We start from the raw sequence: 25,831 nt of genomic DNA on the forward strand, positions 1-25,831 counted from the left end.
TTTTATGAAGACTTGTCAAAACAGGTTTCATTCTATAATTATTTAAAATTATTACTTCGAGTCTAACAATTTGTTCCTTTGATGTATGAAAGAGTTTAAATCAATATTTATATTAATATCAATATTAATAGTTTGGATCAATATAATATGAAAAATTAGAACACCTCAAGGGGTGATGGGGGTTCGAAGTTTAATATAGGAGGACATACCTGGACATACATGTGCTAATTTAAAAAACAAACTCTTCTTCTAGCATACCTATAACAAGACAGAAGTGTTTTTGATATGCAAGAATATTGATAATCAGTCGTTTAAATTGTACACCCAGGACCAATTGCATGTATATACATTAGTACTATGTTCATCATAGGATGATTTAATACCGGCATTATAGTTCAATATGTATGAATGAATCAAAGGTCTTTTTTTTTTTACATAAGGAAACATAGCTACATGCATGTACTATAATTACTATAGGACCTGCTCTGAATACTTTTTTCTAGTTTACTTATCTTTGGGTCCGGAAAATCTGAAGCATGACTGACATTACAAATGTCTATCCACAGATGAAATATCTCTGCAATTTTGGTTTCATAGGTAATAAGAGTTTCTGAGACTTGTTTCAAAATTTTTTTTATCTGCTCCTGAAACCTACTGTATTCATTTACCAAAACATATTTCATCCAGCATCTAAACAGTACTTTGAATCCATTCAACTATAGTCTATATAGGCCATAAATTTATACTTATTACAAGACATGAACATTTGTTGCAGACTCCTGAATATACTGTTTCAGCTCCACATAATTTGTCTAGCTGAGCTAAAATGACTCCCAATTCCCTCTTCAAAGATGAAAAAAAAATTGTACCCCTCCCCCCTCCAAAAAAAAAAATTATACTGAAAACACACAAAGCTGAACTTGACTTATAATTAGGCACCAGCACTTGCACTTCTGAAGCTCATATGGTATGTCATGTTACTCATGTAGTACATTCCTTACATTGTCTTTGATTTTACACTTTTTTCCTTCTTTAATCTGCATTTTCTCTTTGTAAAATACATTGCCTCATTCTGTGATGTTACTTTACTCCTGGCTTAAAATAAGTGCATAGATAATTGCAATGCAAGATGCATGTCCACACAGGTGAGACCTGTACAGCAAAATTATTAGGACTGTTTTGTGAGCAGCTTAAGAAAGAGAAATATGGGAAATAATGCCTTTCCCAAGTTGTGTTCAGGTTAACACTCTATGTGTGATTCAGGGAACACTATGAGAATAACCTCAGTAATTACAACATGTAATTTTGATATTCTATTTATATACAATCATGATAACTCATGTAACAAATAACACAATTATTTATAAAGCAATATCATAACACAATATTACATGTTACAATAATATAAAAGAATGGTTTAAGTCCCCTCATTTAAACATAATGGTGCATGTATTTCATGTGTAACAGACACAAAGCATTTCTCTACAAGTTCTTTAACATATCTGGACTTTGCCTTTGATATCTCAAAAAAAAAACTGTCTTCAATTTAAAAGTCATCAGGCATAAATATACTGTACACAAGGTTATTTTCACCCCTCTACACTTGCGAGCAGTTTCACCCTGTCTTGAATTCACCTAGACAGTTTCTTTAGAAAGATTTGATTTGAAACAATGAACTTCGCCCATGAGTATTCAATCTAAATTCGCAAGATGACAATAAAGGCGAAAGGAGCGAAAATAAAACGGGGGCGAATCTTTCCCTGTATAAAGTATACAAATTCCTTTGTGAAGAAAAAAAATCTTGAAAGTACAACAAAATATTGAGCACATCTGATCAAGAAAACTTTTATATATGCACATAAAAAGCAGAGAAACAGGGTTGTAATGCCATGAATAAAATAAAAAGATATCCATTTTATGTGGGCAAAGGTTTTGTTGTTGCGTTTTGTTGTGGATTAAAGGTATTGGTATTTATTAAATACATCACCAGAAAATGTCTACTTAATTTTATCAACTATGATCTTTTTGCATTATCATTTCTTAGAGAACAAGTACCCTGTTGACACTTACATACATATACGTAAGCTTGAACTAGATTGGCATATATTGCCTCAATTCTTGAGGGAATATTTAGAATATCAATTTTTACATATTGATACATAGTACGTTATACTTGTACTTGCAATTGCATGCATGGGTAATTGACGATGACTGTGTGACCTGTTAACAACTGTTTTGAATATAGCAAAAATGATTATCATATAAGATGACTGCATAAAAATCACATTGTTCACTAGTACAAATTTTTAATATCACAATTCACAACAAATAGAATATGTATTTATATGAGAACCTGTTATATCATATCCTGTTTGAATTCATACTACGGTACTCCTTAAAACAGCCGTCCTTTCTTTGTTCATCAAATGCGGGACTTATATACCTTACTTTTATTTACTTTGACACAAATCGAGCTCTTCAAAATAGCCAATTTATAGTCAATTCTTTGAAATTGTGATGACATTCTTTTGAATTGTTTTGACATTCAAAGCATTTAACAAATGTCTTACAAAAGCACACATACTATACACCATTATATGGGAAGATATAACAGTTACATTTCAATATTCCAAAATTTCAGAGTTCTCTGATAATAATCTCTTCTGTACAAGAAATGGATGCTGCACTGATTTCTCTTCTATGCAGGCCATTTGTAAACTTTATGTAGTATCTGAATTGTTACTTTCTGTTTCTGTATTCTGCTTTGCACTTTCACCTGTTCCATCGTACTTCTTTAGATGAATCTAAAAAGAAATCACACAAAAGAAAATACATGTATACTGAAGGCATTCTACTTCTTTTCATAGTAAATGATTCTTTTAAGTCAATTTAAAGACATTGATTAAATATTAAACTGGGTTTTTTTTAGAGAATTTAATTGTGTTGAATTTATTCTATTGGTAAGACATGAAAAAATATCTAAAATTGAAACATATCTTCTATTCATAAACATTAATTCTTAAATGGTACATATACAGTACCGGTAATTCCCTTCTTGAATTGAAATAAAATAGTATCAAATATATGAACTAGCAGATTAGCAATCTGGTATCAAGTTCTATATGAACTATTTTAACAATTTGCCATGTAAAGTACCACTGGTAGATATCAACATTTTTCATACAAATTCAATATATGTAAATTGCTACATGTAAATGTCTAATTACTGTCTGCAGGGTTATTTTCACCCCATGTAATTTTCTCCTTTCTACACTTGGAAAAAGTTTTGCCCCTTTTTGAATTCGCCCAGACACAGTTGTGTTTAAAGGGAGATAATTTGAGACATCCGAATTCGCCAAGTCTTATGTTCGCCCGCTGACAACGAGGGCAAAAATGGCCAAAATAAAATGGGGGTGAATATTTCCTTGTATACAGTAAATAGGACTGTACCAATAAAATTTGTTTACCTGAATGAATATATTAACTTCTGCACTCCTACTCAGATATGGAAAGTTCCCACCCGACTTAAGATGAGCACGCTTGGCATCTGGGTAACATTTATACATTTCCTCTCTTACAGCATAAGACAATGCACAATCATCAAACACCTACAAACAAACCACATACATGTATATGAAGAGTATGATTATCGTATAAAGAACAAAAATCCTGGTGGCGCATGATCAGTGTTCTAAAAAGCTATTACATGAATAAATCTCACTTAGAAAAACTTTTAATTAACATTGTCTTGTTAACTTAGTTAACATCAATCTAAAGATACATGTACACAAACATACATTAATATGGAATACATGTATTTATAATATAAACTTTAAATTACTTACATCCATAATGGTCACATCTACTCCTTGGAGCTTTTGAGGTTCAACATAACAGTTCATACAATTTAGGGTTAACCTTGAGGCTAGTTCAGACTGACTCAAGCCATCAAGCTACAATAAAAAACCAAATTAGATTACACATTGAAATTTTCTTTAAGAAAAAAAAACAGCATGTTAAAAAGTTCATCATGATATGAACTTGGTCAGTCACATGATCAAATCCTGTGAAGCCCAAAAGGCTTCTTAAATTATTATGATCTGATCGTGTACAAACCAAGTTCATATCACAAAGAACTTTTTAAAATTGCGGTTCATTATTTATATTTACATTCAAAAAAGGCAAATCCTTTGAAATTCATAACATGTGTTTTATGTTTGCAATAATGCAACCAAAAAAGGTTAATTAAGCTAAAGCGCATGTGGTGGTCATTGTGATATCTCTAAAAAGTTCACACAGAATTGAACGTTTTTGTTATTCTACAGGTTCATATATGGAACCATATTTGCAGATGTATTATGATTAATTCGTAATTGAATCTTGAGTTAACTTAAACAAAATGTAATATAAAGATATATCTTTTAAACTAAATGATGCTACTGAGGCCAATGAAAATATAATTACTCTTTCAACTAGAAAATCGATGGAGTCACAGATATCACTGTCGTTGAAGCCTCTATCAAAATTTCCCATCACCATTTTCTTGAGAACCAAAGCTGGCATCATCCAAAACCTAGTAAAAAAAAATTGAAAAGAGTATGAACACTTTGAGTTTACATCTCTGTTAACAAACATTCATTTATTTCAGTACCAATTTTTTTTCTCAATTTTTGTATCATGCATTTAGAAAATGCTCTCTCTCTCTCTTTCTCTCTCTCTTTCTCTCTCTCTCTCTCTCTCTCTCTCTCTCTCTCTCTCTCTCTCTCTCTCTCTCTCTCTCTCTCTCTCTTACGTTGGAGCTGAATTTGTTTGATTGAAAATGGTTGTGTCATAGAAGGCATTGCACAAAATAAGGGAGACAACTCTTGGAGACCGATGTGTATACTCTGCAAACTTCTGGGCAAGAAATCCCCCTAATGAAGTTCCAAATATATGAATCTGAAAAAAAAAATGATATTTTATTTTCATTATTATCTAAATTTCACTAAACTTTTACAAAGAAAAGAAAATCTGAAATATGTAACACAATCATTGCTGAAGTACATGTGTACTTAGACTTGGCACTACAAAATATTAGGGAGGTATGACACCTCCAAATTAATTGTGATCAATTTGTTAAACGGTAGGGAAAACAAGTAGGTAGGATGCTTTTTCTACAAATGTTTAAGTCACCTTGTCTAGTTGCAAATGGTCTAAAAGTTTTCTGAACCCTTCACAAAACTCCCTCATTGTCCAGTACACTGGGTACTCAACCTACAAAAACATAACAAAGTATACATACTATCATTAACATATTAAGTACATGTATAACAAAAGTTACATGATTCAGCAATCATTTACATAATTAAGAACCAATAAAATTAAATAACTATAGTTAACTTTAAACAAATGTAACCCTTACAGATATAACCCTAAATCCAACAGCTGAAAGTGCCAGAACTTGTTTATAGAAGACATCAGCTGTTCCACTGGCTGGGGGGAAGCAAACCAAAGGACACTTGACTTGTTTGGGCCCAGCGTCATATAACTTCCACTCCTTACTTTCATCATCATCAACAATATACTGAAAGAATTTAATCTTTGATAAAACTACTGCAGAATAGGAACAACATTGAACCTTGTTAGATTCGATCAATCAATTTCTGGGATGCATTTTTTTTAATTTGTGCAATGAGATATAATGGCTTTTTGTATATACTTACAGTTTTCAGAGGCACTGAGCTACGAAAACTTTGGTACTCTTGCGAGTTGGCAATTGTGGATTCTGTCATTTTGAACTTTGGATGGGACAAGTTTTATTCAACATATTTTTCCTGGAATGTTACAATACATCATGTTATACACATGTTTGCTTCTTGACAGTATATATAATCATGAGAAATGCAACATGTTAGACGAATCAAATGCAACAGATGAAGACCAATTTCCGATATGTGTTATTATACTCTATCTGTAACAAGATAACCTCAATTCACATTTTGCTTATTAACTCAATATTTATAAACACCTCAGAGTTCAAACTAAGTTCATTCAAAAGTTCATGTTTGGAAAAATTCAAAGATTTTTCTTTTGAAGCTCCTGCTCTAGTTTTTCAGGTTTCAATACATGGTTAAAAAGTATGACCACTTCAGGGATTCTGAAATGCAACAGACATTGAAAATACCCGAATGGTAAAAGTTGCGAAAAAAAAATGAGCAAGGTATTCCAGAGACGTCTGAATAAGACAAATTGTCAACATATCCCATTATACATTGAAAATATCCATAAGAAATATGTTTTCAATCATGTTAATTCTTTTCTCAAGTGAAAAATGATAATGTATCGATATCATCAATTTTATGTACTTCTTTCACAGGTACTGTAGATTCCTAATTAAACGTGAGGAATTCATTTTCGCATAAAATCGCGAGCAGCAACCCTCCCGCATTTTTAAATCTCGCTTTTATTTTTTTGAAAGTTTTGAACTATAGGAAATGTTAACAAAAAATTGGTGATCGCGATTTTATATATTTTTCGCGATTTGACACAAAACAGCGGAATCGCGAAATTAAGTACTCACGTAAAATAAGGAATTCACAGTATGTATTTTTATTAAAGATAGTCCAAAAGTGACAATACAATAACTTAGATGGATTATAATTGGAGATCAAACAAAATATCTGTAAATCTACAATCATTATAGTATCAATAAAGTCACAATATTGTACTATGAATAATCACATTATGTGTGGCTATTGATCTGTATTTTGCAATGAAATCTATATTTCTATAAATCTATATTTCTATTCGTGTATTTTATCCCATATTGGACTATTATATACCCTATTTGGGCAATTTTACATTAACCTATAAGAACCACAAAGGCTTGTGTAGAAAAAAACATCGTTAAAAAGTGTGTTTCTCGAAGGAAAGATATGTTATTTTTCCTTCCAGGTACATTGTACCCACTTTTTTAACGATGCTTTTTTTTCCCCTACACAAGCCCCTGTGATAAGAACGACATCTTGTAAACAATAATAAAAATGCGACTACTTCCTTGTCTTTTGTTATGTTATTTGAAATGTTAGCATTTCTTTTATCTATGTATATGCAAAACAACAAATACATTCAATAACACAAGTAGCATTCACTATATATATACCGATATACATCGTAAATGTTAATTCCTCGTTCTTAGAACTTACCAAACGTCACCCACAGGCCTGTCACATGATCTTGGCTCTCGAACCCGATCTATTATCACAAAACGAAGCGTCTTTGGGACTGAGACATTAGTAACCATAGATACTGCTGCCAAGTATCCATACCCGCCACAAATCGAATCGATTTGAGCAAATCTTTGAAAAAAGCCTTATTTTCTTGCCTTTGCTGACCAGAAGTCTCTTGAGAATCACACCAAAAATCGTCTGTTATTCGTACAACTGAACAATCAACAAATCAAGCCAACATCATCAATAATTTGAGAATCTTGAATATTCAACAAAGTGGATATGCCACAAGACGTTCCAAAGAAGCCGCTAATCATGATAGCTGCGAGAGAAAGAGGTAAATTTAAGATTATTTTCCTTTTATATCTATGCACAATGGAACTTCATCGTAATTTCATTTTCATAATTCATATGATTAAGTCTGTTTACTCACAGGCACCTGAATTTTTATCAATCAGTAATTCTACCCCTACTATATTTATATATAGTAGGGGTAGAATTTTTCGATATATGACTTATTAAGCGACTGATTGATAAAAATTCAGGTGCCTGTGGTTTACTTTAGTTCTAAAAAAAAATTCTGAACATTTGTCACTGATTTAGAATCTTTAGCATTGCATACATCGGTATTTCTAAGTCAAAATATGAAATAACCTAGCTTTGACTATGTTTACCGATGAAACTGTCAATGTGTTCCTCTGTTTACCAGATCTCTTTGACTTTATTAAGGATGAGTATATACAATTGATACCAGTTAATCGCAATTCGTTTCGACCGATCGACCGGTTACTCGTATCAACTCAAAATACATAAATTTTGTCTTCGGTAGCCAAGGGTTTGGAGTAGAAAGAATAGCAAACCCATGGTTTGTGAAGATGAACAAATTTTTTGTAAAGTACGCGGTTTTTTTGTTTTTTTTTACTTTCATCCATGCCACAAAAATACAAATGACTTATGTTTACAAGACATAATATCATATGACAATATTATTTGTCATGATAATTTTCAGGCATAAATCTAAAACAACTGTGAAATAATTTCTATATCCACCATATCGTATCGTAGTCATTTCATTTTATCAAATGAACAGAAGCAAATTACAAGTGGTCATCTGACATCAAAGCTCTATGACAAATTTCTTGTTATCATCATTTATGATCGTAATGTACATTATGTGTAAATTTATATCTAGACATGAGGTTTTGCTGTCTGTAACAAAATAAAATCAATGTCCTATTAAATAACAAAATGTAAGACACATATATAAAAAGTATTACTATAAATAACAATTGTAAAAATTCTTCACGGCGATTATTGATAATCAAATAGAAGCTTAAAAGGTAGGGAATCGACATATTGTTTTAATAGTCATTATTAATATTATTATAATAATTAACATCCGCTTACCAATTTTCCTTTCTGATCTCAGCCTTGGCTGTCTCCAGTTTAACTTGATCAAAATCTTGTAAAACATAAAATCAAATTTTGAAATGAATTTATTGTTGTTTTAAAATATACTTATTTATATTTTATACAACTAACCGATTACTGGTTTTGTAAGCGGTTACACCATTCCAACAGATTAATCTGTTAGACATTGCCAACGGATGATCCCTAGAATTTATTCATCTGTCCCTCTATATTGATCTTTGCTAGCCAAGATTACAATCCACTCCTCTCCTCCCAAGAGAGAGGAAAGGAGCGGGTCGTTAAACCTTTTGTTTTTCTGTGAAGATGTACTATAATGAACTTTGAGCGCATGGCCCAGTCATAATTATAGACGTTGGGCCAGTAGGTTAAATGTTTCTGGTTCAAGCCCCATTGTGGTCACTTGAGGTTGTGTCCTTAGACAAAATACTTTGTATCTACATTGCCTAAGTCCATCCAGCTTAAAATGGACGCGATTTACACTGGGAGTTAATCTGTAATAGACAATGACACATAATTGATATACACGTGTGACAAGCATTTAATGATTTCATAGACAAATGTTGTAAGTTCTTATGTCAAGCGATGTCCACTTACATTGTAAGTGTCTGAATACAGATAACTTTCACCACCCTTCAATGGTTATCTTTGTGCTTTAAAGGGACATGGTCAAGATTTTGGTCAAATTTTATTTTTCTATATTCATTGACAAATCATTGTCAACAACGGTAACTCTGTACCTATAAAATCATGGGTTCAAAGTTAAAAAACTGAACTTTTTTTTACTTATTGGACTTGAATTTCATCAAAAAATAAATAAAATATGTATGTATCCATACTATTTAAGATGTAAGGTAATAAAAACCAAAGGCTGAAATTATCATCTGAAAAACACATTATTTAAATTAATTAAATATACGTGGATGGATACTTGTTTGTCTATTTAAATTTTATTGTTTACTATGTCAGAAAACTAAAATTAATTAAAAAAAAGAAAAAATTGTTCACATTAAAAAAATTATGGCATTTAGATATATCACTTAGAGAAAAATAGAAAAGAGTTATTTCCCTTTTTCATTATTGAAATATGTCGAATATAAGGATGAAAAACGCTTATTGAATATCTCCAAGTAAACAATGATTTGAGTTTTTGATGTGCACCTATAATAACATAGAAATTACAAATCTACTTGCAAGAATTTTAATGAATTCATGGTTTATGTAAAATGTATGACGTCACAGGAGGGTGGATTTACTTTAAGTCATGCATTTCTATTGATCGACCAAACTTTTGGGCGTCAGTCGTAAAGTTATAGGCAAGATACAGAACTTGCAATTCTTTGTTTTGTAAACAAGTCTCGTGTCAAGTTTTTGTTTACTTTCGATCAATATATCGGTAAAAATTCTTTTTAAGCTGATTTTCTATCTGCTAATTCTTTTTAAACATAAAATAACAGTTCCTAGCGTTTGAAACATGTAGTTTTGTCTAAACCCCAAAATTCAAAATGTAAAAAAGAAACCCTGAGCTTTGTTTACACAACAAATTTTCTCGCTTATAACTCAACGGCTGACAATCAAATTGTGGTTGACTATAAGTGACTTACAAAATACTCTACTGAAGCATTGTAAACATTAAAACGACAAAATTAATTATGATAAAATTCGTGACCAAGCCCCTTTAAAATTGTGTAGCTGCTCGATGAGATGAAGAATTATTGATGTAAAACTTGAAGAGCATAGTCAGAGTTAAAGGGTTTAATTAATAGAACTACAGAGAAAACAGGTTTTAGACACATGTAATGTAGACGCACGTGTACGTTTCTCATTCATAATCAGTGTTCCAGAGAAACACGAACTTGAAAAATCTGTGTATATTAAAATTTGAATTTGGAAGTATACGTGTACATTGCGAGTGTAAAAATTATGAATAATTTGTAAGTATAATTTTTGTCAACTGAAACCCAATCTGAAACCTTCAATTGGTGTTAAACAAGCTACAACAAGTAACGTTTTTACATTTCAAAAATCAATTAGTCGTTACTGTTACGTAAAAAACTTTGCCTCATATTGATATAAAAAATCTGGAAGAAATTTCCATGAACGTGTTCAATAAATTAGGAACATGAGTTATTCCCCCTAGATTGGAAATCTTTTATTCAATTTATCACGTGACCAAATCCCTTACAAGCGTCTTTGTGACTGAGACTAATAACCATAGATACTGCTGTAAGTGTCGATACCCGCCACAAATCGAATCGATTTGAGCAAACCTTTGAAAAAACCCCTCATTTCTTGCTTTTGCTGATCAGAACTCTTTTGAATACCACACCAGAAATCGCCTTTTATACGCACGACCAAACAATCAACCGATCAATCAATTAGAATCAATAATTTGAGAATCTTCATTCTTGAATCTTCAACAAACAATCGTGGATATGCCACAAGAAGTCTTAAAGAAGCCGCAAATCATGATAGCTGCGAGAGAAAGAGGTAGGCCTTAGACCATTGTCCCGTTGTTAAGGTACACCATCTTTCTGGTGATATATATATTTCGTTTTAAATAAATATTCAATCGATTTTTTTTCAATGATAGCTGGAGAAACGGTTATCTACAGTACTTGAAATTATTTTCTAAATAGTCACTTAGTTTGAAATGTATACTAAGTCACCTTTTATACTTGTGAAATAAATGATAAAACATTTAGATGCACGTAGCATCGATTTTGAAGGGGGCAGGCTCGTAAAAAAAAATTCTGATAAGCGTAATATTCTTTTATAGAAACGTGAAAATCCTACTGCCCCACTCCAGGGGGGGGGGGGGGCGCAGAGCATAAGCGTATCTGTACATATCACTTTTTTATATAGTCATTTAAAACTGCTTGGTCCGATTTTATATCAAATTTTGCAAACGCCTTTGACCGATAGTTATGCTAAGTATGTGCACATGTAAAATAAAAGACCCCCGACACTTTTTCTCGCAGGATATTAAATTTTGTTATGTATATTAGCCAGTTAGAAATGCAATATCTGTGACTTAATTTGTCTGTTGATTTTCAAGTTAGTTTTAACTTTAAATTCAATCCATGGTCAATAATATGTACATTATTATTAAGGTGAATGAATATGTCGATGTAGATTATCAATATTAAGTGGTCATACTCGTGATATTTTTTAATCAATTAGTCGCAATAAGACGTGTATATGCATGCATGATATAATTACATTGCATATATCCTTGTTGTCATGTACGCGGTGTTAATAAACCCACTCTCCAAACGCTGTACAGTATTGCACAACAAAGGGCAATCGATTAAAGGTCTCTACCTTAAAGCTCTTTACCTTAAACATCAAGGTAAAAACCAGAGTGCCTACGAATGTAGCTTCGTCAGCTCTTTCTAAATCCGGATCTAGTGACGTGTACCGGGGTATATAAACCTCCGTTTTTTCCAGAGCAAATCGGAACCGACCGTGTCGACTCGCCTGCTGCCGTCCACACAAACTCCATTTAATATGGAGGTGGATTGGAAGTGGGTCCTTTCACACGGGAACAAAATTTCACCACTGATTTGACATGCATACTTCGTAACCTCCCTGGATTTCAATCTAGGGTCTGTTCCCGGTTCTTGGGCCCTTGCCGCAGCGACCCCGCCGTCACTTTACAGTGCTTGGGGTTGGCGAGGAACACCCAGGGACCACAGGACAGCCCATTTTTGCGGACGTTTTCGTCTAATGCGCCGTGATTTGAGTTGTTTCTGTGGTTCTGGGTATAGTCAACATTGTCCTCATAGACGGGTAGGTACAGAGCAATATAATGGTCATTTTGTGAAATTTGTAATATTTATTATTCAGTAAGATTTTCCGCGCAAAGGTATGTATAAATATAAAGAAGGGGTGCTATTTTGCAAGAAAATGATACTCGTATAGTATAAAGCAATATGTTTAGCATTGGAATTAGTATTAAGACTACAAGGTACAGGTATGTATTAAACAGAAGGGATACGTTTATGACGTAAGTAAGCTAATGATACTAGTGTGTAAATACAAAGAGGCTGCCAGTGGGCAATGGACGCACAAGGAAGGTAGCTATTTTTTTTCCATTGATTGAAACAGGAGGTTACGAAGGAATGCATTGGGTCAGTGTTTGAATTTTGTTCCCCTGTGATTCGCGACAGATCGCTGAAAACCAAATGTATTTGTTTACTCTTTGTTGTCAAGGACGTGGCGTGTCTGTTTGACAGTAAACCTTTAAATATAGATTTGGTTCTCAATGCTTCTGTAATATAGAATCGGCTGCTTATTATGAATAAAACATGTCTGTACACTTTTCTGTGTTTGTTTTCATTTGTATTAGAGACAGGATTATTAATGAATCGTAGCAAATTATATAATCCATAATATTATAATTCGGATTAAAGGTTATTTAACATGTTGATACAGCTATGTTCGACAGAAAATTGGACTTGAGTCAAACGTTCAATCAGCATAATCCACAGCGTTAACCAGTGTTGGTTGTTGGTTCACTCAAGCCGTACGCGTGGACTAACACTATAATATCTCTTAACGAAACAAAGGTGAATGTAAACGTCAAGATAACGTGGATAAAATTTTAACATTTAGGCATGTATCTAAAAGAGGATCAAATGAAGTTTGAAAAATCAAACTTATCACATTCATAATTAAGCCTCGGTTACCCCCTCCCCGCCTGGAAAAATCTGGGATATACATGAATATACACCCGTGGGTAACAAATCGTTAGACGTTTTGCATGCATGATATTTGTCCAACTATCTATTAATACTTATATCTCATATACATTGTTTGAATAATTGATTAATTCAGCTGTATCTTGGGTCACACCCTCATCACACTTAGTACTTTTCGATAAAAAATAATCGTTACATATATCCACCCTGCAGACTTTGTCCCTCTGTAATCTATTCTGACCCGCGTAGAGTCCAATTTAAACATAGTTCATGTCACACTGAGATATTGATGTGGATGAAAGTACATCATCATCAAAATTTAACCACTCGCTATTTAAAAAAAAAAGAAACTTGACCATATAGTGTATTTTTAAATATTCTTAAAAGCTGATTGCGCTACAAAGTTAGACATTTTATGATTTAGAAAAAAAAAATGTTCAAGATTATACATGTATCATAATGTATTTATAATACATACAATCTATAGTACGTTACAACATGGAGATGTCGCTTAAATAATCATTGAACTAACAATCAATATCAATAATATATATGATATCAATAATCAATATCATCATCCCGCTTCAGTGTATACTCAAATTATTTATTTTCTTATTTATAAAAATCTCAGATGACGGGATATTCGTGATCATTTTGAGTGCCGTTTTACAACGAGAAAAGGTAGCTGCAGAACTGCATGTAGCTCAACGGGAAATTTCCCATGGAGCTATAGTTCTCCAGCTAAAAATATGCTTCACATATATATAAGAACTGAGGGTCAGGGTTAGACCGCAACTGGGCTTAAACCCGAACTAATTCCTTGGAGTACTCATTGGAAATAAATATTATTCTTTTATTATATGATTAAAGCGATACTTTGGATCGACATGTTGAAAAATGCCAATTTTTACAGTTTTCAGCAGGGGATATTAATACAAAAAGGCCTTGGATTTGTAGAAGATTTTTGTAATGTGTTTCTATACAAACAGTTATGAACATTTTTCAAATATCAATAAAATGATCCAAATGCTAAAATATTGTTATTTTGTTGTTGGATGTTTTCTGTGGTCACTAGGAGTCATTTACTACGTGACATTGTTCATGTAGTTTTTACATGACATTGAGTACATGTAAAAATATGGTAAACCTTTTAAAAACAGAAAATACGTTATTTTGATGATGTGATCTTGAAATTGATATTCTTGCATATATAAGTCGTTGACACATTTTAAAAACAGCGGGTTACTAGAGATTCTGCATACATGTGAAATTTGTGTAGTATGTACCAGGAATCGTGTTTACAATCGTGAAACAATTTAGACTCTTCTGTTTCTCTACAGGGCCTGGCCCCGGCCGCTATCGCCTGCCCTCTACCGTAGGCTGTGAGGCCCACGACTGCACCAGACAGGTGCAGCCAGCCTACTCCTTCGGGAGGCTGGAAGGACGAGGTAAGGCTTTTGTCATCAAAACGTTTTCACAAGAGCATTCCGTCTTGAAATGGGAACATTTTATACTGAAGAATAATAACTATAAAGAGCTCCTATTGAATCGGTATTAATTTGACTTCCTTATTACAGTCCACTTCAAGGACTGGAGTCCTGGCCCTGCCTACTATATTGATCCTAGGATCACCCGTACTGGGATGGATGGTACCCCTGAGTACTCTTTGCTGGCCAGACAGAAGGATCTCAGTAAGGTTTTTTTTTATACACGAAACCGCACAAAATTATAAAGTATAATTGTTGTTGTTGACTGAAAATCAAAGACATTTATATATCTGTTCACAATGTTGTTCTATTTGTTCATAGACACCTTCAAAGTCCCCTCCCCCGGACTTTACTCTCCAGAGAAAGTCCACCCCCAGGGGGAGCGCCATGCCCCTCAGTACTCCATCAGTGCCAGAACCAAGATGAGGCGCATTGACCCGAACCCGGCCCCCAACCAGTACACGCTGCCTCCTATCATAGGGAGCAAGCAGCCCAACAAGCCGGCCGCCCCCGCCTACGTCATGACCAATCGTACTGAGGTACTCTACTCAGACCAAAAATGTCTTATTTATATGATGTACAATTGTTTTTTATTATATTATAACTATATAATTTTTTATAACTCAAATTACATTTTTAAATATCTTATACATGTCCTATTTGAAGGAAATTTACGAAATCTTACAGTTACATGTATGTCTAAATTTTATGGAAATTACGGTATTTTTTAGGGGGGGGGGGGTTGTTGTTGTTTAGTTACACCTCTTACAAAGTCTATTCAACTTTGTGAAGCTCTCTTTGCTGCAGTACTTTGAAATTAGAAATTAAAACCCTGGATCCAAAACTCTTTTTAATGGTTCTATTTGAGCTTAAAAGTGTATGTGTTTGGGGGGGGGGGGGGGGGGTTACTGAAATGTATATGAAAGTTGATAATGCATTGTGAATTAATTTCAGTTCATTGAATAAGCAGGATGTAGCATCAGTTTTATAATTTGTATACTTTATTTACAACCATTTGAATTATGCAGGAGAAAAGGTAAGTGTACACACACATTTTGCATGCGTTTATGGCTTTCATTTGTGCATGGCATTTACATGTAAGTTTCTCAAACTTATCAAGCATTTTTTTTTTTAAAAATTAGATCAAAAGCGCATGAGTATCTTTTTTATTTTCAGACTTATTATGTATTATAGCATAAACTGTTACAGGCTATTGTACTATGTACTAGCTAGATTTCTCTTTGGTATTAACACTAATCACATTACACATGCATATGTTGATAAACGCACACGTATTCAACCTCTAAATTTTGCTTTGCATTCACCTCTAATACAAGTTACTGAAATACGGTCTGTTAAAAATTGGATAAATATTTTATAAAGAGCTAATCATTTCCTTCATTGCGTCGATAATTTTATGAATTGAGTTTTTCCTTTTATAAGAACAGAAGTTGCTTGTTGCTTGTTACTTATATTTACCGAGTTTATAAAACAAAGCTCCTATTGATTTTTAGATTGGTAGTTACTTGGAGGATCTGTGTAAAACTCCAGGCCCTGGCAAGTACAATGCTACCCACCCCAATGTGAACAAGAACATGGCGCCCCTGTACTCCATCAGGAGCAGAAGCTATGCCCCTGGAGACACCACCAAAAAGCCTGGCCCCGGCGCTCACAGCCCAGAGAAGGTGGTCATCAGTCGCGTCCAGCCCCCAAAGTACTCCCTGGGGATCCGGCACTCGGAGTTCACCTGCCCACTCATTGCCGAGGGATAGATCCACCCTTCTGTGGTGGCTTGCCTGCTAACTTGGAAAACGACCATGGATGTTTCTTTTTATGTTAAATATATTTTTTATGCAAGATTGATATTTTGTATATGTTTTAATATAACTTTTGTAGAAGTTTAACTGAGAATGTTTTATTAAAAATTGTAAAGTTAATACATCGCACATCATAATTGATGTTGTCCATGGAAGGATTTTATATTTGAATAAACATGCATAGTTTTGACACCTGTTGATTTTCCCTTCAAAAAATGACAGCTCTTTGGTATATGTCTTAAACCAAGATAAAAAGAGCACCTGTAACAATGTACAATGCATGTGACTTTGTAAAAAGTACAATAGTGATCAGTTTACCAAGTATGATCATCCCTATCTGCAAGGTGAAGACAAACCACTAGTAAATCTACTATGACCAAGACTTTGTTAACCGGTTAACCTGGGCATCTTTGACAGAAAACATCCAACCTATATTGGACTTTTAAAAACTTCTGAACTATTAATTAAGTTGAAACCATTAATCACATGTAGATCATTTCTGTTGGCAAAATGACGGCCCATGTAATGTGAAAGATGATTAACCTGCCTATTTAGGATATGCTACCCCAGAATTTCCATTCTATGTTGTGACTTTGTCCTTAAACACAACTACTGTAATGTATCCATTTAAAGACAAGCATATAATTAAGAATACATACGAATTTATCATTACAGATTCCATCAAGCATTTATAATGAGTACAGACAATGTAAAGACAGATGATGAGATTTTATGTGCAATATTTTTACTGAAATGACCATACAAATGTACAAAAATAAATTCCTCTATTGGATGGAATGTTCTATAACACATATGTACAAATACATGTGGATGATAGTTCATTTTGAAGACATCCTATAGTGTGCTTCTTCAAATTGTTCTGGTACATTAAACATATTTCGGATAAGGCATCAGCAGGAAGTCACTGCAGAATGCATTTTTTAACATAATATTATTTTTCCTATAGTCCTCAAGCATGGAAAAAAATACATTTTGATAGTACCCGGTATACAGTGATAGAGATGTTCAGAATCTGGTTCTATACATGCATGTTCTAACATTTACATTTTCTTCTGCATTCATTTTACTAAGTTTTACATGTTCATCCATAATGTTTATAACTTTCCATGTATATCACACAGCTGATATATAGTATACAATTCAAAAGCAAATAAAGTTTAAAGTCAATTAACTACTACAGGCATTTAATCACGGAATAAAAACAAAAATGAATGAGAGTTGCTGTAGATATTATTTATAAACATCTAAATATTATTAAACTTAATATAAACAAACAGTCTAGAAGTTTTCGAAGTGATGATTGAAAGTGGCGCCCTCCTGCTTGTTGAGGTTGGTACAAGCTCCATCCAGGTTGTTGGTCATGTTAGGTGGGCCGCAGCTAAAAACTCCAAAGGTACGCACCTGTTCGGAAAAAAAAACAACCCAGATTTTAGAATGAATCAAGGGAGTGAAAGAATTAAATGAAATGAAGGAGTGAGAAACATGTGAATAATGCATTTTTTTAAAGTATAGCATTCAAATAATAAATTAAAGGCAAAACATAAGTTGCATACATTAGGATGTTCACTTCTGACTGATTTCAAGAAATCCTGGAAGTTGGGTCGACCAAAATGGGTAACAGCACTTAGACCAGTGAATAAACTTTTCCCTGCCACTTTCTGGAAATGTCTCTCACAAATGTACTAGAAACAGATAAAAGCATGATTTTATGAACAAAATCATTCCATTAAATATACTCATGACAGTCACAAACAAGTTTAAAACAAGAGAAAAAATACTGGCTTATTAAAATTGTGAAATTTGAAAAAAAAAAAAAAAAAAATGAATATTCTTACCAACATGGTGGTTCGTAAATCAAATTTCTCCTTGAATTGAGTGACAAATATATGAGTATCCATGAACTGATTGCTGTCCACATTCTCCACCTCGCGGATGATATCCGTCATCCACTCAAACTGCTTCTGAGTACGCGTCACCCACAAAAAGTACACCTAAACATGCATGGAGAAGTTGATCAACATTTTGTTTAATGTTATTGTAATATAATATGAACTATTAAACACTACATCTACCAGAATATAATTACAAACAAAATAGCATATACTAGTACAATGTGAATTGTTGATTTTTATTTTAATAATAACTCAAACTTTAGCATATAGCAGAGAACAGAGGACAAGGGAGATAAGCTTAATTGGCATGTATTAACAATATCTTTTCTTAATATACTTTTCCAAAAACTTAAGATAACTATATCTACGATGTCATTTTACGCAAATAAGATAAAAAACAATAGAATTTCCACATACCTTTTTGCATGGGAATCTGAGGTCGGCAATCTTGGATTTGTGGACGATGTCTTTTAAGATGGAAGCAAATGGAGTGACCCCAATACCTCCGCCCACCAATATGGCCACTTCATACCTGTACCAATCCTGGTGCCCCTCTCCATAGGGTCCATCAACGTAGACCTACATGTCAAAGTCACCAAGAGATTCATCCAACAATAATTCATGTACACAATATTGAAAATACATCATTTATGATAGTCTACCATCATAGTTTATAAATTCATGTTCCCCTTTTTAACTTCAGATTATCATGCCATTTGATCATTTTAATATTTTCATTCCAAATCAAGTAACCCATGGCCAATCAAATATGAACTGTATTTCAGGTACTTAAGATTTTCCATGAAATAAGACTTCTTATTCAAAGAGTTGTACGTTACCATATCCCCAACTCAAGCTTAGGGATAAAAAACAAGAGTTGGATAATGAAAGTCATTTCCCTTCACATATCAATAGGGTAATTGTAGCAAAAATATACACAACTTACACTTGGATAAGCCAATTTTCCCTCCAGGTTGTCTGGGTCGTATAGATTTCTAAGATTGTAGGTCCAGGGCCCCACTGCTCGGATGTGAAGGCTGAGGTATTCCTCGTGGGGGGCAGAGCTGATGGTGAAGGGGTGGTACTCATTCTCCCCTAGCTCAAGACATGCAATTCTAACCCACTGTCCAGATTTATAGTCAAATGTTGTTGGTCTCTGGAAAACTAGAGCTGTAACATCTGAAAAAATAAATGAAGAAAACAAATGACTCTTATGGTTACCATTCTAAGATTACATTATGCAAAATTAAAAAAAAAAATTCTTTGCAATCTCACAAAATAATATTTGCACACACTGGAAAAAAAAAATCTGCAAGAAGGTGTTGTGTGGCTAGATTAATACATGTACATCAATTAATTAAATTCTAAACTAATTTTTCACTGGCAACATACAGAATAAAATTTACAGGTATTAAACAGTAGAATTTTTAAATCCAGGAGTATTAATTTCCTGATTTTCTTTCAGGTTACTTTTGCTGAGTTTTCACTGATTTTGAAATTCTGAGTAACTGCAGTAGAGAAAATGTTAAAAACTCACCAGAGGGAAGTAACTCTGCCTTCACCACTCTACACTCAATCTTCTTTCGGCTGAGACTGATCAGCTTGTCAATGATGTAGATAACGAGTGGTCCAATCAGGTAGGTGTGTGTGATAGGGGCCTGCACCAGCCGCCCCAGACCATGCATGATCATAAAGATGTACAGGAAGATGTACAGATTGTGGGTGTTCCAGAAAGCATTGAAGGCGTTCGTGCGGGCGTACGGGGTGGCAAAAACATACATGACGATCACAATTAGGGTCAGGAGTATTCCAGTAACACCTGCAATATTGCACCAAATAATTAGTTTATCTCCGAGATTATCTGAGAAGGAAGCAAGGAATTAATAGTAAGAATCTATTTAAGCAACACAAATTTATTCCAAGTACAAATTGTTCTCAATCATCTCATGCAATCTCTTATTGTAAAAGATTAGTAAGGAAGATTAACAGGTATCTGGTTACTTTACCAGTGATTGTGGTGTAGGTCCAGTAATGGAATGATGCTAGAATATGTGTTCTACAAACAAAATAATAAATTAAAATCATTACTGAATATTCAATGGAAGGATGCTAGAATATGTGTTCTACAAACAAGATAATTAACTCATTACTGAATATTCAATGGAATGATGCTAAAATATGTGTTCTACAAACAAGATAATTAACTCATTACTAAATATTCAATGGAATGATGCTAGAATATGTGTTTTACAAACAAGATAATTAACTCATTCCTGAATATTTAATGGAATGATGCTAGAATATGTGTTCTACAAACAAGATAATTAACTCATTACTGAATATTCAATGGAATGATGCTAGAATATGTGTTCTACAAACAAGATATTTAACTCATTACTGAATATTCAATGGAATGATGCTAGGATATGTGTCCTACAAACAAGATAATTAAATCATTACTGAATATTCAAAAAAAAGTTTTTGATAGACTTGCATGGCATTTTTCACACTGTGATTACGAAATAAGACTTACGCTCTGAAATACTCCATGAAGTAGCAGTTAGCATCTCCCGAAGTTTGGGTCGAGATGTGATAGAGATTAATACCATGGCCAATCACATGAATAACTGAAAATGAAAAAAAAATTATACCTTGAATCAGAATATCAACAGGACGGTGCAAGAGAGGCAAATCAAAGACATTTTTTTTTTTTTAAATCTCATCTAAATGATAATTACATGTGGAAAATAAGGCCTGGTATGCAATGAACTTGTGAAATGCATGCATGGAGTCCCATGGAAAGAAGCGGTGCAGGAAAGTTTCTCTGAAGAATGTGATCATATTGCGGCTCATTGTTATCAACAGCGCGCAGTAGGTGAACATCATGGCACTAGCAGCTCCTCGAGTGACTGTTACTCCATAGCCGGCGATTCGCCTCAGTCCAGCATGTTCACGCTCGAAGGAGTAGTCTGTAACATTGAAATAGTAAAACTGACTTTGTGTGCATTAATAAATGACCATAAAATTTCTGACAAAATAAGTAAAAAAAAAAAAAAGAAAGGTACATGGAAAATACAAAGTATAGTCCGTTTTAAAATGAAATCATCACTAAAATGATGATGTCTATCTTCTATAAACGCTTTCACAATGATCTGATGACGGTTTTAATGATTGGTTTATCTGTTACCTCTTGTGAAAAGGTAAGACTGTTAATATCAAGGAAATACGTACAAAAAGCTCTTTCAAGGAAAATTCCGATTAGAACCAGGGTGAAGAGGGTTCCCCAGAAGATCTCCAGTCTGTTCGATGAGATATAGCTGGTGATTTCATACATCTTCTGTGCGAATGGTGTTTTGGGATATTCCTGTTGATGGGTAGTCACACGAACGACACTCTGCTGTCTCTGGAAACCTTTCTTTTTTGCACCTTTCCTACAAAGAAATATCAAATTACAATCATTTAATAACAAAATTGCAATATTGGTACGGTATAGGCAAAATACAGGTACACATAATATACGAAAACAAATCAATTTAGTTCAACAGATTCATTAAAGAATGCTTAGAGAGAGAATGATGAAACTGAATTCTTTACGAGGGTTAAAATGCACTACCCCCTGAAACAACTTACTGAGTGTAGTTCTTCATGATGGTGGCCCTTTTTGATCGGATTGTTGTGGTGTTGGCTACAGTCTTTACTGGTTGTCCAATATCTCCAATAGCTGTGTTTAATTAGAAAAGAAAAAATCCAAACTTATAAGTTAAGTTTCTGACAGCTGCCCTGTGATAAATAAGAAATCATAGTTTTCTATGCTGGTTACAGGAAAACTTGTTGCGTAAAAACATATTGAATCTCATTGTCTGCATGCTTCCTAACTCTGAATAATTCAGTTATACAGGAACAAAACACAATAAAATATAAGAAAAGGAATTAGGTAAAAAGCTTACAAAACCATTATAACCATTTCCATAAGTAGTTTGCCTATTACTTATACATGTATTACCAATAAACTGCTGGATTTCAACAATTTTCAAATGAATTATATTAATCCCCTATTTTACAACTTTATCAAATTGTACAGGTACTTACCGTCCAGATTAAGGGTGGCCTTTTGCAAAGTTCCAGCGTATTCATCAGAGGCAAAAATCTTTTTGAAGTCCTCAAATGTGATGTCTGAGCCATAGCTGATATTGGCGGCCTTGTACATCGAGGTCACCAGCTCCTCCATCTTTTTGTCATCAAGGGTTGAATCTGACAAGTCCAACAGGGATCTGGAAAGTTGTGTGTGTTAATATTATTAAAAATTTACTTAGTTTATGCATCTATTATTGGGCAAAATTGTGAATGAACATGGGCTAGTATTCTTCATTTGATTTAGACAGTGCTATTGTTTTTTCACATGTATCTTTGGAGAAGTTGCAAATATCAATTTCTAAACGTCTAAACATTGTAATGTTTCTCCAAAGATTTAAATGTCCATGGACCTTTTATCTCCCTAAGAAATCATTACAAACACAGCTTTTTAATTAAAGTAGCCTGAGAAGTAACAGTTACAATATATCTCATATATCCATGTATTATACATCATAATTATGCTAATATCAGGCAACAATTAGATTTGTTGTTCTAAATTATACTTTTAACACCATTAAAGATTGTGACATACTACATGTAATTCAGCAAAAAAGAGAATCTTGATCTAATCTTTACAGGTCCATCTTGATATTTCCAAATGGGATGTGAATTAGTTCATTTTGATCTATTGTGTAAAATGGAAAATATATTGAACAAACAACCATTCAAAAAGACTTTGATCATAATTCTTACTTGATCATGTTAGCAAAGTCTTTCTTGGACAGTCTTCCTCTTCGTTGAATATCATACATGCTAAAGATCAGATGAATTTTGCTTTCAGCATCCTCTGTAATCAGTTTAATATCAAATTATTAAAAATAAATACATTTTAATGAGACTAATTGAGGTCATGCAATCATTTCATATCCCAGTTTTAAAATCAATTGTTTCTATCAATTAATGCTAAAAGAGATATCTTCTTAACTCTAGGTTTTACATCACAGCAATCACATAATTTTTTTACATAATGACTACCATACCTCATACAAACAAACTTGAGTCTTTGTTATATAGTTACGTTCTTAGAAACGGCATAATTTAATTTCTTATCAACAATGTTTTAACCAATCATTTTCTCATATTAAAAAAATGTGGTCAATGACTTGAAAAAACGATAAATATAAAATACTATAAAATATTTATAATTACTTAAGAGGGTAAATTTTAATAATTTTTTTAATAAAAGTATGTCAAAATGAATTACGTGAGGAAAGGACAACAAAGAAGTCCAGGAATTCTCGAAAACTGACGAATCCACTCCTGTCTGAATCTACCAACAAGAACATGTTGCGAACAAAGATGGAAGTTGGCTTTAGTCCAAGAGCCTCTGCAAACTCGGTACGTGTCAGTTGTATTTCCGCAATCTTTTTGGCAGTATCATGATCCAAATTTTCTAGATCCAATTCTTTGCTAGTCTTGTCTTTGAATGCCTGTTGGAAAGAAAATGTTAACTATTGAAAATTGACATTCAAAGTACATATATGTATTGATTAATAAAATCATAAATATCAAATAATTTCTTTTCACAAGATGCTGAGAATCAGAGATTTTTTTCTGTCAACATTAGCCCACACAACTTAATTACATCTAGATAAACTCAAATTGTTTAGCCCTGCATTTAGACCTTTTGTACAAAATACCCTAGAAAAGGAAATGGAGAACATTCCTTTTCTCTTTTTTTTTAATGGTAACAATATAATTGATGAATATTTCTTTGTGAATCAACCACTGCACGCAAAATGCCTCATATAAACATTTCAGCATTCTAAAGTATGAATTACATGTAACCTTGTTTGAAATAACATCCTGCAAACCAAATTTTATTTACGACCTTATTTCTCTTTCTATACTTCCAATAAACTGGTTCGAAAAAACCAATTTTCAAGACATACATATCCAGACACGTCTTGTTATAACAACAATACGATTTAATACAACTGGTTTGTGGCAAGAAAAATTCTTTACTACAAGGCCCTCAGGAACCTCGTGAAAATTTCTCACACGCGAATAAAAGTTGGTTAACAGTAGCATCAATTTTCGTAAGTAAACATGAACCACAAAACAGGATGGTATTCCTTGATTTTTATGAAACACATTCCTCACAATAGGGGTTGCCAAACTCTTGTAAAAAATTTACCTGCAAGCATATAACTCTAAAGAATTTGTCCAACAACTTCTGTCTATCTTCCTTGGTGGATGCATTGTTAAGTATAAGCTCAGCCTTGCCAAAATTGTTTGTAGAAAAACTGGCTCCAATTCCTTCCGCAAAATTCTTTAACTTTGATGAAAACTGGGATTTTCTTTCAACATCAGCAAATTTCAAAACCTATAAAATTTCAAGTTCATGAAACACTGATAAAAATGATCAGTCATATTAAATCTAATAGGTACATGCATGTATTAAGTCTGACTTACATTTCGGTAAACTCTGAGAGATAATTAAACAACATTGTTTTTTAACAATTTTCAAAGCTTGTACTTTACGACGTTTTCGAAATCAAATTAATGACTAACTAAAGAATCAGACAAAATAAACATAATTGAGTAGCATAAAGTTGAGTATATATATCTGACCAAATCAATTTCTCCTTCAGCTCTGACAGATAAAAGAGGTCGGTCATCAGCATTCCAGAGGCGTATACTCTTTCCTTGGCTGGACTGTTTAGGTCGAAGGTCAATCATACGCAGGGGTTTACCTCGTCTGTCATTCACATGCAATTTTTTCCTCTGACTGTCAAATTTGATGACTACATTTCTCTCTCCTTCTTTCTTCCCAACCCATTCAACCACTGTTAATAAAGCATTAGGTTAATTAGAGATTCTAACAACATAAAACTGAGCATCCAAGTCTTTTAAAAAACAAGAAACATAACAAATGTGTTGAGAGACCAAACCACTGTTTATTTTGGAACTGAATTCCAGAATATTTCCAAAGACTTTTCTTGAACTACCGGTAATATTAATGAATTTTAAGGTAAAACAAGGGTGACAGTTCTTCAAAATGAAATTTTAACATATTTAGTTATATGAACATCCAATTAATTGTAACACCAAGCAAATATCACAGTTTGAATATATGTATAATTAATTCAAGTTTTTTTTATGTTATCTTATATATTACTTCATTATTAAACAATCATA

General features: G+C 33.2%; 3 protein-coding genes across 6 annotated transcripts in view; 1 reads left to right on the forward strand and 2 right to left on the reverse strand.

Moving 5' to 3' along the window:
* Window positions 1-25,831, reverse strand: part of LOC105325327 (dual oxidase 2) — a 117,014-nt gene that overhangs the window by 73,193 nt on the left and 17,990 nt on the right. The window contains exons 16-31 of one of the 2 annotated variants that reach the window (XM_066087700.1): window positions 25,265-25,479; window positions 24,828-25,016; window positions 23,895-24,120; window positions 23,384-23,477; window positions 22,646-22,827; window positions 22,187-22,277; window positions 21,788-21,987; window positions 21,295-21,525; window positions 21,090-21,183; window positions 20,563-20,612; window positions 20,094-20,375; window positions 19,503-19,735; window positions 18,974-19,135; window positions 18,500-18,655; window positions 18,218-18,346; window positions 17,921-18,065 (exon numbers count right to left, since the gene is read on the reverse strand). In XM_066087700.1, the coding sequence (XP_065943772.1) occupies window positions 17,943-18,065; window positions 18,218-18,346; window positions 18,500-18,655; window positions 18,974-19,135; window positions 19,503-19,735; window positions 20,094-20,375; window positions 20,563-20,612; window positions 21,090-21,183; window positions 21,295-21,525; window positions 21,788-21,987; window positions 22,187-22,277; window positions 22,646-22,827; window positions 23,384-23,477; window positions 23,895-24,120; window positions 24,828-25,016; window positions 25,265-25,479 (2,657 nt within the window). In that variant the 3' untranslated portion in view covers window positions 17,921-17,942. Of the gene's footprint in view, window positions 1-17,357; window positions 18,066-18,217; window positions 18,347-18,499; window positions 18,656-18,973; window positions 19,136-19,502; window positions 19,736-20,093; window positions 20,376-20,562; window positions 20,613-21,089; window positions 21,184-21,294; window positions 21,526-21,787; window positions 21,988-22,186; window positions 22,278-22,645; window positions 22,828-23,383; window positions 23,478-23,894; window positions 24,121-24,827; window positions 25,017-25,264; window positions 25,480-25,831 lie in introns of those variants that run through there. The other variant, XM_034461781.2, reaches the window with a different exon arrangement.
* On the reverse strand, window positions 1,298-7,310 carry LOC105325298 (maspardin). 2 transcript variants are annotated; one of them, XM_011424806.4, is made up of 9 exons: window positions 7,185-7,310; window positions 5,703-5,813; window positions 5,402-5,563; window positions 5,173-5,253; window positions 4,793-4,938; window positions 4,465-4,573; window positions 3,846-3,953; window positions 3,468-3,608; window positions 1,298-2,804 (listed from the first exon to the last, which is right to left on the reverse strand). In XM_011424806.4, the coding sequence occupies exons 2-9, from the start codon at window positions 5,769-5,771 to the stop codon at window positions 2,721-2,723; spliced, it is 900 nt and encodes a 299-aa protein (XP_011423108.1). In that variant the 5' UTR covers window positions 5,772-5,813; window positions 7,185-7,310; the 3' UTR covers window positions 1,298-2,720. The 2 variants fall into 2 exon arrangements, with proteins under 2 accessions (XP_011423108.1, XP_011423109.1); XM_011424807.4 differs by lacking the exon at window positions 7,185-7,310 and adding an exon at window positions 7,142-7,183.
* Window positions 7,345-16,833, forward strand: LOC105325297 (ciliary microtubule associated protein 1A). 2 transcript variants are annotated; one of them, XM_011424803.4, is made up of 5 exons: window positions 7,345-7,545; window positions 14,680-14,787; window positions 14,917-15,030; window positions 15,148-15,365; window positions 16,341-16,833. In XM_011424803.4, exons 1-5 carry the CDS (start codon window positions 7,491-7,493, stop codon window positions 16,596-16,598), a joined length of 753 nt encoding a protein of 250 aa, XP_011423105.2. In that variant the 5' UTR covers window positions 7,345-7,490; the 3' UTR covers window positions 16,599-16,833. The 2 variants fall into 2 exon arrangements, with proteins under 2 accessions (XP_011423105.2, XP_034317674.1); XM_034461783.2 differs by lacking the exon at window positions 7,345-7,545 and adding an exon at window positions 10,900-11,126.

This window comes from Magallana gigas, chromosome 6, assembly GCF_963853765.1.
Source record: "Magallana gigas chromosome 6, xbMagGiga1.1, whole genome shotgun sequence".
NCBI lineage: Eukaryota > Metazoa > Mollusca > Bivalvia > Ostreida > Ostreidae > Magallana > Magallana gigas.

Bases quoted from the DNA above. Each gene is read 5' to 3' on its own strand.
- LOC105325298 (XM_011424806.4), bottom strand. From the start codon at position 5,771: ATGACAGAATCCACAATTGCCAACTCGCAAGAGTACCAAAGTTTTCGT. The intron at 3,954-4,464 runs GTAATTATATTT...TTTTTATTGTAG, and splicing joins TCGATTTTCTAGTTGAAAGA to CTTGATGGCTTGAGTCAGTC. The intron at 3,609-3,845 runs GTAAGTAATTTA...GTTTGTTTGTAG, and splicing joins TAGATGTGACCATTATGGAT to GTGTTTGATGATTGTGCATT.
- LOC105325297 (XM_011424803.4), top strand. From the start codon at position 7,491: ATGCCACAAGACGTTCCAAAGAAGCCGCTAATCATGATAGCTGCGAGA. The intron at 7,546-14,679 runs GTAAATTTAAGA...GTTTCTCTACAG, and splicing joins GATAGCTGCGAGAGAAAGAG to GGCCTGGCCCCGGCCGCTAT. The intron at 15,031-15,147 runs GTAAGGTTTTTT...ATTTGTTCATAG, and splicing joins GGCCAGACAGAAGGATCTCA to ACACCTTCAAAGTCCCCTCC.